The 13,248-nt window shown below is 64.4% G+C and overlaps 2 protein-coding genes across 2 annotated transcripts in view; both read left to right on the top strand.

The window, feature by feature from the left end:
- Positions 1–7,128, top strand: part of SLC12A9 (solute carrier family 12 member 9) — a 38,807-nt gene extending 31,679 nt beyond the window's left edge. Inside the window, exons 10-13 of the mRNA XM_006022440.2 lie at positions 1,889–2,081; positions 3,434–3,608; positions 4,912–5,058; positions 5,663–7,128. Coding sequence (XP_006022502.1) covers positions 1,889–2,081; positions 3,434–3,608; positions 4,912–5,058; positions 5,663–6,453 — 1,306 coding nt within the window. The 3' untranslated portion in view covers positions 6,454–7,128. The remainder of the gene's footprint in view (positions 1–1,888; positions 2,082–3,433; positions 3,609–4,911; positions 5,059–5,662) is intronic.
- Positions 7,129–12,357: 5,229 nt separating this feature from the next.
- The window catches only part of ECEL1 (endothelin converting enzyme like 1), a 17,716-nt gene continuing 16,825 nt past the window's right edge, over positions 12,358–13,248 (top strand). The window contains exon 1 of the mRNA XM_006022462.2: positions 12,358–12,389. Within this exon, the coding sequence (XP_006022524.1) occupies positions 12,358–12,389 (32 nt within the window). The remainder of the gene's footprint in view (positions 12,390–13,248) is intronic.

Below are 13,248 nucleotides of genomic sequence, written 5' to 3'. Positions count from 1 at the left end.
ACACACATGCATGCTCTTGGATTTCTCTCTTTGCTCTCTCCCTGACGTGCAGCAGGACAGCTGTGCGCTGAGCCTCCAGGTAGTCTCTGGTGGACTCTGAAGCACTCATTATGGAGTGGGTAGCACCCTGTGCCCCAGTCTCTGGGGGGCCACAGCTGGCAGGGGAAGGGAGGTGGCCGTGACCAGCAAACAGGCTGACACTGGTCCACACATGTCAAAGGCAGCAAGCTCTGGATTTGCTTTGGCTAGCGGCATGTGTCTTCTTGAAGACTCACGGGGAAACAGGCATGAGGCAGCAAGGCAATTGGTCCTGGGTCATGTGAGTTGATGGCAGGGCTGGGACTCCAGCCCCTGCCCCCATCCTGCTTCCATGCGCTGTGTGGGGTTAGTGGGACCCCCCCGGCACAGACTTTATAATCCCCTTCCCCACCCTTGCCCACAGTGCTGCCAGATTGGTGCAGCCTTTTCCCTTTGCAGATTGCAACTGGGCACCCTCCTGCCCCACAGGGATGGCAGCCAAGTCTGCTCGCATCACCTGGGGCCTCAGCACCACTCCAGATCAGTACCTGGTGCACCTTGGCTCTGTGTACACCCCCACCCAGAGGAAGGGTGCGGGTCCTCCTGGCAGGGCTGTCTGTCACTGGGGGTGGGATGTGTGTGTGTGTGTGTGTGTGTGTGTGTGTGAGTGAGAATCGGCATCACTGGCCTTTTCAAAATCTTCCCAAGCAATATAGAGAAGAGCCAGGCAGGTGAGAGCAATGTAATAAAATTGTATAGCACCCCCGGAGCACGTGGGGCCTCATGTCCAGTCCCAGGCTGTGCTGGTGTCCTGTGCTGACAGCTCTTCTGCCCCCATGCAGGGCACTGGGTTCCCCACCTGGCTCCTGCTGGCCTCGCTGCCCCCTCAGCCCCGTGCCAGAATTAAAGCCGGACCTGGGATTGAAGCAGCCACCGTCTCTGCTTCCAGTGGGCACCTTGGCTTGCTCTCCCCCAGCCTCTCACTATGCTGGGGCTATAGCTCGGCCCTGGGCATCTCGCTGTATCAGAGCACCTAGGGTGCCCGTGGGAGGGAGCGTGGTTGTGGGCTGGTTGCTGAGACGTTTCTGATGGAGGCAGCAGTTGTTCCCAGTCTGGCCAACTCCTACCCTGGGTGGCGCCGGCTGGAGGGCGCTGCCCCTACTTCGAGTCAGACCTGTCACAAAGTTGGGGTCAGGAAGGAATACCCCCACCTTGGCCAGATGGGCAGCAGCTGCGGGGGCTGTGCCTTGTTCTGCAGCACCAGGAAGGGCCTCCTTGGATCCTCCGAGCATGCATTACCCAGCTCCGCTCCGTCTCGGTGCCTGCGTGTCTCAGTGTCTCTGGCTGTTCTTTGCCTCCAGGTGCGAGGCTTCGGTGGTGATGAGGGGACTCCAGGGTTGCACTCTGCTGCAGGCGGCCCATCTCTGCCCTGTGCTCCTATTCCCGGTTCCCCAGCCGGAGGGTGAGGCTGGGGCCATTGGTGCCTGCCTGGCACCACTTGGTGGCATGCAGCCCAGCTGCCCCCTGCAACTGTCAACCCAAATTGTACAATGGCAGAGGCTGTGACCCGCTGTGCTGGAGGGCAGGCAGCATCCCTGTTCCTGGCACCCCAGGCAAACCCCTGGTGTACTTGTATACTTGGCGCGAGCCTTCTGATGCTTTGGCTGGCACCGTTCTCACCCCGGGGGCCGATTCTTCCTGGGCAGCAGGAGGGAGGGCGCTGAGTGGGGAAAGGGTCTGGCTGCTCCTTGTTCCACGGCTCCCTCGGTCCCTGCTAGCCAGCCGGGCACCTGGGGCGTACCAGCGAGCTGAGCTGTGGCTCGAGCCCTAGCTGCCCATACGGACACGCTGCCTCCCTCCCTCCCGGCAGGCCCACGTTCCGGTACTTCACCTGGCACACCTGTGTGCTGGGCATCCTGGGCTGTGGCATCATGATGTTCCTCATCAGCCCCATCTACGCCTCGGGCAGCATGGCCTTCATGCTGGTGCTGCTGCTGGCGCTCCACTACCTGTCCCCGAGCAGCAGCTGGGGATACATCAGCCAGGCCCTCATCTTCCACCAGGTGAGTGCTGAGACCCCCACCCTCAGCCGGCATGGGAGCTGTCGCCCCTTCCGCTGCCCGGGTAGGTGCCTATAGCCCTGCCCACTTGTCAGGTTTGCTCCGTGGTACCTCAGCTCCACTTCCACCCCAGCCCCATGTAGCAGCAAGCAGGGGGTCCCCGTCACCAGCATGACCTCCTCATGGCTCCGCGGGGGTGGGAAAAGGACAAGAAGGAAGAGCATAGAAATTCATCCCCCAGGGCTCGATGAGCCTTCAGGGCCTGTTGGAGCCCCTTGCCGTCTGCCCAAAATGCAGCCACCCCTGGGTGTTAGTGCAGGAAGGGGGAACATTACTGGCCCGGTCACTGGCGACACTGGCTGTGGTGATCAGTAATGCCCTGGGTGCTCCCTGCCTTCCCGGGGCTAGGCCCAAGCTGGGGACCAAGTGCAGCCACTCACACCACACGCCGGGTCACCTCCCTGAGCCTCGTCTCCCCAGCCACGGCCAGCTGGGGCTTGGCCCGGAGCCAGGGACAGACTGCGCAAGGGAAAAGGACAAGCTGATGTCATGTGTCGGGAGTAATTGCATTTCTTCCCGCACAAGATGCTGCCCCGTGGGTGTGATCGAATGCACTTGGCCTCCGCGGTGACGACAAATGCTGGCAGCAGGGAGCACAACCATGTGGTCTGCTCATGCCCGGGCCCTGCTGTCTGCCGCTGGCACCCGGGGGGGCTGCTCCTTTTCTGGCTGCCTAGGTCCTAGAGTGCTGAGGGTGGTGACCCCCTCCTCTCCCATGCTAGCCCCCCAACTCCCTTCCCCTAATCTACCCCCTGGCTATAGCCCCTGTGCAGGTGGTGGGAGGGCAGTGCCCATGCCAGCCATGCAGGGCAAGCTGGGCCAACCCAGGCTCACTCCAGTGGGTCCGGGGCAGCAGGGTGCCAACGCGTACCCACACTGGCATATGGCACTGTCAGTCTCGCCCCTATCACAGGGCGCTCAGCTGGCACCAGTGATGACAGGTGGTGGGATGCTGGCCCCCCCGCTCCCTCGCTATCTGCCACACCATCCTCCATAGGGCATGTGTCCCCTTTATTGTGGGTCGCAGATGGGGAGATAAATCCAGGGGTTCCCACATCTGGAGGGCACATCCACAGTGTCACCAGGACCCTCTACTCCCATTGGCCAGTGCTCAGTCTCCTCTTTGTTCCCACTGGTCATCTCTCTACCTCCCCTTTGTGGTCATGGCCCTATTACCCCACCCACGGGATCCCACAGTGCCCTTGGCTTGCAGAGCTCCCAAAGGGCCCCTGTCCTCTGCCTGTGGGGCCGCCTGCCTGTCCGATGACCCAGCCCCGCTCTGCGCCCCACACCAGGTCCGGAAGTACCTGCTGATGCTGGACGTCCGTAAGGAGCACGTCAAGTTCTGGCGCCCCCAGATGCTGCTGATGGTGCAGAACCCCCGGTCCTGCGTCCAGCTCATCCGCTTCGTCAACGACCTCAAGAAGAGCGGGCTCTACGTGCTGGGCCACGTGGAGCTGCAGGAGCTGGGTGAGCGCATCGCCTCTGGCTGGGGACATGGCGGGGTTCAGACATGCTGCCCTGAGTGGGGTGGGGGGTGCCTGGCCGCAGGGCATCTTTGGGGAGAAGCAAGCAGGTGCCCCTCTGGAGCTCAGCTCGAGCATCCTGGAGACCAGGCTGCAGAAGGGTGCACCTCTGCCAGCTGTGCCCAGTCCAGCCCCGTAGGGATCACAGCAGCCCTAAGAGCACCCCCTTCACCCAGGCATCTCTCATATATCCACCAGGCTCCATACAAGGGGTAGCGAGCAGCAGAAGTGGCTGGGTCTCAGCAGTGCCCTCCTGCACACTGAATGTCCCCAAGGGGCCTGTGAGCTCTTGGTCCCCAATGGCTCCCCAGAGACCTGGGCTGTCTCACACATTGCATGCCCCCAGCGTCAGCTCTAGGGCAGCCCAGGTGGGCCTGGAGTCAGGCAAGGCGCGAGGACCACGCCACGTGGGCATCACACCACGGGCACTGGTGACCCTGTCACAGGCATGGGTGCCTGGAGGCTCCTGGCTTTCAATGGGGCAAGGGTTGTAGCTCCTTGGTCAGGACCGGATGCCTTCAAAGCAGAGCGGAGGGGGCAGGGAGTGCCCTCCCACCACCCTTTCTCAGAGCGGCGCTGGGGGCAGAGCCAGGACCCCCTTTTCTCATGCCCCTCAGAGCTGGGCTCAGCCAGCTTTGGCTTCCTGGGGTGTGAATAAGGGGAGGGGGGGACAACTCCACGTCAGGTCCCCTTAGACCAACGTGGTAGGTGCCCTCATGGTGGGGCAGGGTGGCAGAGAGGGGCCCCCTGTGCTGGATCGGCCCCTGGCTCCCCCAGCCCACACGTGGGGCACGCAGGATTCCCTGGCACACGCATGTGGGGTTCCCCAGCCCACGTGGGCTCATGCCTGGTCCCACATTCCTGGCTCTCCATTGATTTCTCTGCTGCAGTCGAAGAGGCTACAAAGCCCCCCCTGCACCCAGCGTTGTCATGGTAACTAATGGATCTCAAATGGGGGGAGCCGTGAAGAGGCTTTTACCTTTTTTTTTTTTTTTTTTTTTTTTTTTTTTTTTTTAAATGCTTCTTTTTTTAACCCATAGCAGTGGAACGAACCCCGAGTGCGAGGGACCCACAGCTGCTGAGCTTGGGGTGACATGGGCCGGGGGGAGCAGAGGTCACGGGGGTGGCATAGGATGGGAGGAGCTGGTGCTACTGGGGGGCTCCGAGCCAGGAGAGAGTACCCCTGTAGGCAGGTGAGGTTTGGGGGTGCCCCGGGATGTCTGACTCTCCTGCCGTGCCCTTCCCAGACTCGCTGCCCTCGGACCCGCTGCAAGCCCAGACCGAGTCCTGGCTGCGGCTGGTCGACAAGCTCAACGTCAAGGCTTTCGTGAACCTCACGCTGGCCGACTCTGTGCGGCACGGCGCGCAGCAGCTGCTCTTCATCTCCGGCCTCGGTGAGTCCTGGCCCTCCCTGCTCCCACCAACCCCATGGGGAGACAAGGGGTGGCAGCCACACCTGTGCCCAGGGCCTGCCTGGGAGCTGAGACCCAGCAATGGGTGAGAAGGAGCCAGGCTGCCAGCCTGAGCAGCCCTCCTTCTCTGTGCAATATGATCCAGGCAGTGCTGGGCTGGCCAGAGCCCTTGTGAGCCTTTGTCCCCCATGTGCCAACCCTCCCACCCCACCCAAGGGCACCATGTGCCCTGTGAGTTACCCGCATGCAGCAGAGCCCCGGGGCTCACTCTGCAGGAGCAGCCCCCAACCCTCTGCCCTTGGGCACTGGTGGCAGGGGGCTCGGGGAGGGCTGAGGGGCTGCTGGAGCAAGGGCAGTGCCCTGTGGGGAGAGGGAGGAGAGAGCTGGGGGCTGGGAAATGCAGCTGGCCGGGCAGGGCTGTCCCCAGCTCTGACGCCGTGCCAAGGGCAGAGCCGGCTGCCGAGGGAGGGGGCTGGGGCTTGGGGTTGGAGGGTGCCGTAGCACAGAGCCGAGGCAGGTTTCCCAGGCACTTCTTGCTCAGGGGGCGCCTGGGCTTTCCCCCCTTGTGACTGGCCGTGTCTCGCAGGCGGCATGCGGCCCAACACCGTGGTGCTGGGCTTCTACGACGGTGCGGCGCCGCAGGACGGGCTGGCGCAGTACTCTCCCTTCTCAGGCGGCCGAGAGGAGGCACAGCTGAGCTTCCCGCCGGTGCGGGAGGCCTCGGGGCCCCGGCCGCTGTCGCCCCAGGAGTACGTGGCCATTGTGGCCGACGCGGTGAAGATGCTGCGCAACGTGTTGCTGGCTCGGGCCTTCGAGCAGCTGGAACAGCCCCGTCCTGCGGCCCCCTGCATCGATGTGTGGCCCGTGAACCTGCTGCGCCCCGACAGCGCCCGCTATGCCGACACCTGCAGCCTCTTCCTCCTCCAGATGGCCTGCGTGCTGCACATGGCGCGGGCCTGGCGCCGTGCCACCCTCCGCCTCTTCCTCTGCGTGGAGTCGGGCGCCAGGACCCGGGGGCAGGAGGACAAGCTGCGCCAGCTGCTCAAGGAGCTGCGCATCCGGGCCGCCATCCACCTAGTGCCCTGGGACAGCGTGGTGGCCCTGCACTGGCAGAAGCAGCAGGAGCCATGGGCTGCGGCGCCCGATGCGGCCGTCAACTTCCCTGCCTGCGTGTCGGAGGAGTACCTGCACGCCGCCAACCGGCTGATCCTGGAGCAGAGCTCCGCGCCCACCATCCGCTTCCTTTACCTGCCGCGGCCGCCCGCCGACACCGCCCTCTATCCCGCCTACCTGCACCAGCTGGATCTGCTCACCCGGGACCTTGGCCCCACTGTGCTGGTGCATGGGGTCAGCGCTGTCACCAGCACCGAACTGTAGTGCGGCGGGGCAGAGCATGGGACCTGGGGGAGGCACGTCCCAGAGCACTGGGGGCACCTGGGTCTCGGTGTATGCCTGCGGGTTTTCTTCCCCCGCCTTGTGCCCTGCTCAACTTTGCCAGCCATTAGGGCACTTTCTGTCTGGTGGGAGCTGGCACGAGCGCCCGGGTCCTTCTCAACGCTCCCAGATGGCTCCGTTCTTCCCCAGCCGTGAGGCTCCTTCCCGCACCAGCTCTGTGAGCCCCAGGGCCTGTTGGCTGGGATGGCAGCCCCCAAAACGTCCCCTGCTACTGCAGAGCGAGACAAGGATGCGGGGCCACGAGCCAGGGCACACACTCCAGTCATTCGATCAACGCTTGCAACCCCCAGCAGAGCCCCAGGGCAGGGCTCCGGACGCCTGGGTTCTCATCCCAGCAGTGCATTTAAGCCAAGCGGCACATCCGTCCCTGTGCCATGGCCTAATCACTCCAGACAGCCTTGGCAGTCAAAGACCAGCTGCTGTAGCCTGGGGCTCCCACTGCCGGGAGGCTGGATCCAGGCGCCTCTGTGCATTGTAATGGGATTGTACTGGCACTCGGGGAGGGGCAGGGGCAGGCCCCGGGAGTGAGGCTGCAGCCGGTTCTTGTGCGCTGCGGCAGGGAGGGGGTCACTGAATAAAGTCCGCATGGAAAGCAGAGCCTGGGAGTCTGTGCATTTGCCACTCACTGTGCGCTCAGTCTGGCGGGTGCTTTGCTGCATCGGGGCAGCCCGTGGCGGGGCTGCCAGGCTGGTGGTTGGATTCTGTCACGCTTGCTAGCACGCAAGGCTGATGCCATTGTCACTGTCGTCATTAGGGGCAAGAGTCAACCCCCCCCTGAGCAGGAGGCAGGGCAAGCCTACAGGGAGCTGACCTCCAGCTGCCCCTTGGCCCTTCGGGCTGCCAACACCCATGGACAGGGGTTTCAGGGCTGCTCCCTGGCAGTGAGTCCCAGGGCTACAGTGCACCCAAGAGACTCATCCTGTGGTGTTTGCCCCTCATGGTGCAGCCCCCTCATCCTGGTCTAGGCACTCCCCAGCCAGCATGGGGCTGGGGCAGCCCGGTGGCTCGAGGTGCTAGGCCCTGTGAGTTTATGATGCAGCTGGGTCTGGGTGGGAGCAGAGACAGGCAGACGGGGGTCCTGACTGGAGCAGGAGGAAGGGGAGTGGGGTTTACCCACTGTTGGTCACACAATGGGGTGAGCTCTTTTCCCAGCTTAGGGGCAGTCCATCGCTCCCCTGCGCAGCCACAGCCATGCTTCGAGCCCCTCCTTGGCCTGGCTGGGGGCAGAGCCGGCTGCATTGCTACAGCAGAGGCAGGAGACTGGAATGGGAGGCTCTGCCCCCGCACCCTTGTATGCATCCCCTGCAGCACCACCGGCCCTGGGAGCCCCTGGCTCTGTCTGCATGGGGCAGGGGTCTGGGCCGGCGATGCTGTGCCAGGCTGCTCAGCCCCCAGCCGCCCCCCCAGTGCCCTGTGCAGCTCCGCACACGCGGGGGTGTTGGCTGCGCGAAGAAAGCTGTCAGAGCAGAGAGTGGTGCCCGTGGCCGAGGCAGGCGACGGTGGCTGGATTCAATTACCAGTGTCATTGCTGCCTGTTTAGTGCATCTCCCCGCAGGGCCCCGCTCCCTTATCGGCTCCAGTAATTGTGCCTGACGTGGGCCGGCAGCCCAGCGGGCACTGGCCTGCCACATGGCCAGACGAGCAGCCCATTACCAGTCGGGGAGATGCACTGTGCCCGTGGGGCCGGCTCACACCAGGATGGATGGCAGGGGCTGCCAGCTCCACGCCGGCACCTTGGAAACTTGTCCTGGCACCTGTAGGGCTGCAGACAGTTCCCCTCTGCCTGTGCCAGCCCATGGGCCTCCTGCCTGTCTCTTCCAGCCAAGCTTGGAGCCGAGCAGGATGGATGTGGTGCCCTGATACCCTGAGGATGAGCTCCTCAGTGCCATTGAGCCCCTGCCATGCTGAGGGGACGTAGGTGGTGGAGCTGAGCTGGGAAACCAGGACAAGCCTGGGTGCAGGAGCAGGGACAGGCTGTGCCCTGGGCACGTGGGGGGTTGTGGCCGGTGAGGAAGGGAAGAGCTGGTTGCAGAAGCACCGCGGCAGAGCGGGTCGTCCCAGGTCCTGCCACACTGCGACTAGGCTGGGCTCGAAGGCTTGGGGGGGCAGCGTGGCTGGAGGCTCGGGCTGCATGGCCCCCTCCCCTGCACCTGTCTGATCACGATGGTGGATAATTGACTGCAGCCTTTTCATGGCTGGCGCGGGGCCAAGGCTCCTGGTGCGGCATGGTCCCCTCCCCCCACCCTGGGGGCGGGGGGCTCATCCATCACCCGTGCTTGCCAGCACGCAGGCCACAGCACCGAGGCAGGGCCCCCCCCCCCCCCCTCCCCATCCATCTGCCTGCATGCCTCCCCCAACAGCCAGCATGGGAGGCTGCAGCCTGGCACCTCTGCTCCCCTGTCCTATGGTCAGTCCCCCCTTCCCACCCAGAGCCCCCAGGAGCCTGCTGCCCCCCCGCCTGCATCAGCCCTGGGGCCACCGTGCTGCCGGCAGGCCAGGAAACCCTCAGCCGGGTGCCAGGATTGATGAATTGCTGCCCCTCCCACCCCGCCACGCTTTGTGGCTTTGATTAGAAAAGCACATGGGACGGAGGGGGCGTGGGCCACCCAGAGGGGCATCTGCTGAAGCCTGAGCCTGGGTCAGGCTATGGTGGGCTGGGTCGGTGGTGGTGGACTGGGGGGTACAGGCTGGGTGTGAGGGGCACCGGCTCAGCCTGGGGGGGTGCAGCAGAGCTGGGGGGGGGGGGCATCTAGGCCTGGGAAGAGCTGGTCCCTGTTTCGTGAGGAGCTCGAGGCAGGGGGAGCAGAGGAGTCCACGGCACTGCAGCACGTGGCAAGGCTGCACGGGGCTCCTCTGCCTCCCCACCTCCCGGGGCACAACCAGCGCTGGCAAAGAGGGCTGTGGCACGGTGCTGGTCCTCAAGGGAGCAAGGCCGTTGCACCGGCTGCCACTCGCGCCAGCTGGGCGTCCAACAGCAGTGGCTGGTCAGCCCCGTGCAGCGGCAGCCAAGGCCAAGCAGAGCCCTGGAGGCAGGACTGCTGCCGCTGTGCTTGGCGCCATCTGCCCTGCCCTGCGCTCGGGGAGTGAAGCACTGTTGTCTGGTGGAAACCGGCACGTGGCCTGCGAGCCTGTCTGCTCCTGCGGGCCCCACTGGGCCCATGGGGCTGGGAGCGGAGGGGGCTGAGGTTGCAAGGGTGAGTTTCATGTGGCTGGGGGCTGGGGTGAAAGGCAGGGAGGCTGGGAAGGAGCCTGGGCTGCAGCCACCAGAGACTGGCGAGCACCTGAGCCTCATGTCAGGGCGCCCCATGCTGCAGCCCGGCCATCTCAGCCCCGTCCCTGCGGCTGTGCACGGGGGCCAGGCCGGTGCGGGGCGGGGGCACGGGGCACGGGGTGTGCAGCCACGGGGGCTGCGCACCAGCGCCGTGCCCGGTGCTGTCACTCACCCGGGCGTGCCCCCCCGGCCAGGGGCACGGGGCTGACAATATTCATTTTCATATTGAGCGCCGCGATATTGATTAGGGGGAGGGAGGAAATTGCCTGGGTGACGGCAGATAAATATATTAGCCGCCTGACAGGCCGTGATGGGATTTGCAGCCTCAAAGATGATGGATCACTTCCTATTAGCCCCGGAGCAGGTGGAGAATTGCAGAGGCTTCGGCTGGGGCAGCACGGGAGCTGCTCCTGGCGCGGGGGCGGGGGAAGGGCGCCCGATTGGGATGCCGTGCACGGGCTCCAGCCCTTATTAATGCTTGGCAGGGCTGAGCCGGGGGGGTGGGGGGGTCATATCCCGCCCCACCTCCGACGGCCCTGCTCCATCGCTGTGTCTGGTGGAGGTGAGGCAGCAGCCTCCCAGGGCGCTGGGCGAACCCAGGCATCCAGGCTGCCCTGTGCAGCATGAGCATCTGTGGCGGAGGCCCCCCAGCCTGCCCTGGACCCCACACCCATCCCTTCCCTGGGCCCAGTGCAGCCTAGGTCCCACTTCCCTGCTAGCAGGCATGACAGATGCCACGGGCCAGACTATGGCATGGCAGGGGCAGAGCTGACTGTGGCATCCCAGGGCGGAGTCTGGGCAGGAGCGGTGCCCCCCAAACCCGCAACACGGAGGCATCCTGGGGGCCTGGCCCCCGTCCTGCAGAGGCGACTGTTTTGGCGGTCCCCCCACACCCCTCCCAAGCAGCCCTGCTTGAGGCGCCTTGTCCTTGAACCCGCTGGAGGAGCGGGGACGGGGCTGGGCTGGCGCTTGTCATCGTCCGTCACCCCCTGCCCGCGCGTGGCAGCCCCAGGGGCTGCGGCAGGTGGAGCCGCTGGGCCTGTCAAGCCGTCAGCGCTCGTGATGCGGCTCCGGGGCTGTCGCCAGCCATTCCCAGAAGGGGCCCGCGACGGCTGCTCCATACCAAGGAGCTCCTGGGCAGGCTTTTGGCGGGGCGCAGGGATTGAGCTGGGCTCGGCCACCTGGTGCGCAGCCTGGCTACGAGCCCCCTTGGCCAGCTAGGGCGAGGCGCACACATGCGCCCACTCCTCGGGTAGCCGGGAGGGAGCCGGGAGGCAGGCACGACGAGGCCGAGACCCCTGCTCGGGCTGTGGCTGGGGTGCAGGCTCCCAGCACTGGGCTGACCAGGCCCTGGGGGAAAGCAGCTTGGGGGGGGTCCGCTGTCTCCCCTTAGCACCAGCCCCCAACACCCCAGTCCGGGCAGGCCCGGTGGGCAGGGGGGACGTCAAACTGGGGCTTTACTGAGCTATGAAATTAAATACACGGAAAAAAATCTGGCAGGGCGCGGGCGGCTGGTTTTATTTACAAACAGGCTGGGTAGCTGGCACGGGGCAGCGTGTGCAATCAGGACCGGGGGCCCATCATGTTAATTATCGCGCTGTAATTAAAAGCACATAAAAAAGCCTCACACTTCATTAAATTAAGCTTCCCGGGCTCTGCAAAAAGGGAAATTAAAAAAAAAAAAAAGGCAACCTCCTAATGCATTAACCCTGCACGCCCCGAGGAGGTGGCAGTGCCCGTGCCAGCCTCACCCGGTGCCCCTGCCCCAGCCCCCCCCCACAGTCACCACTGCCATGGCTGTGGCTTTGGGGCAGAAGCACCCATGCGCGAGGCACTGGGGCTGTGGGGAGGGTGCACTGGCACTCTCCCTGGTACAGCGGCTGGCCTGCCTAGCGTGTTGTGCAGGGCGGGGGGTGGCGGCACTGCTCACATGCGTTCAGACATGCACACATGCAGACACACGCTTGCCTGCACTGACACACAACTCATGCTACACACTTGTGCCCAGTGCAACCTCCTGAACACACGCGCACACACACACACACACTTTCTCTCTAGACACAGGCTCAGCTGCAGCTCCAGCCACTTAGCAGGTTCCTGGGGTTGGGGGGTCACAAAGCCACTCCAGCTGGACTGCCGAGAAATCAATGAGGGGCTCGCCTGGGGTCAGGGGCAGGGGAGGTCTGGCCAAGGGTCACCACCCTGCCCGCCTGCCTGGGATTGTCACATGCCCGGGAGGTACTATTGTTAACTTAACTTATTTAGTCTTTACGGCTCTTTGGGCCACCCTCGTTTGGTGGCCGATGGTGTTACCGGCACCCGGCTGGTCGCCGGGCAGGTCTTGTTTGCAGCAGCTGTTCACAAAAAAATTCTTCAGGGGCCGCCACTCTACCTGCGTAAGGCGGCTGGGCTCCCGGCATTAAACAAACATTACGGGGGACAACTTATAAGAAAACAGGGTGTGCGTGCAGGGTCAAAGGTTCAAAACGAGTGCTCCCCCAGGGGTCAGTGAGCAGAGCACCCCGGACAGCGCCCACCGGCTGTTGCTGGGCTGGATGTCTGGAGCAGGAGGCCGGCAGACAGTCAGGTGAGGGGGTGCGGCAGCCCCGTGGGAGGGGGCAGGGGGGCACACGTGCGGGTGACCTGGCTGCCCTGCCCCAGCCAGTGAAGGGAGGGTAGCTGGGCCGGAGGGGCAGGGGAGGCGTCTGCACACCCCATGGCAGGATTCAGCCCCTCCTGCCAGCCCATCCCGCAGCTGACTGAGCAGGTGTCCTGCCTGTGGCCTCACCCGCACCAGCACAGTGCTGGGGGCGGGGGGCTAACACCTCCCCTGCACAGGCCAAGGGGCCGTCTGTTGCTCCCGCCGTGCCAGCTGCCAGCCCTGCGTGGCCATCTGGGCTCCAGGAGGCCGTGCCTGCTGCTCCCAGGCCTGGACACCTGTCTGGGTGGGGCAGGGCCATGGCCGCACTGCTGCACCAGCTGCATCCAGGGCCCCGCGGCACTCAGGGCAGGGCGCGTGGCAGCGTTCAGGACCGTGGAGGAGCAGGTGGGTGGGCCGGGGCAGCAGGCTACCAACCCATCTCTTAGCAGACAGAGTGTGAGAATGTGAACATGCACACACAGCAACAGTGCATGCATGCATACACACACACACGCGCGCGCGCACATACTCATACGCAGAGCAGCAGACATACACACACAGATGTGTATGTGCGTGCACACAACAGACGTGCGTGCCTGTGTACACACACTCACAAACAGCAGGTATGTGCACACGTGCACACACACACACACACAGCAGCAGACATGCATACACATGTGTGTGCGCATGTGCACACAAACAGCAGGCATGTGCATGCATGTGCACATACACAGAGCAGCAGACATGCATACACACACGCACACGCGTGAACAGGGGCTCCAAGCCCAGGTCAGCACGTTGGGGG

This window comes from Alligator sinensis, unplaced genomic scaffold, assembly GCF_000455745.1.
Source record: "Alligator sinensis unplaced genomic scaffold, ASM45574v1 scaffold301_1, whole genome shotgun sequence".
In the NCBI taxonomy this organism is placed as follows: domain Eukaryota; kingdom Metazoa; phylum Chordata; order Crocodylia; family Alligatoridae; genus Alligator; species Alligator sinensis.
Note: the sequence above shows the minus strand (reverse complement) of the source record. Positions and strands in the feature narration are given on the sequence as shown.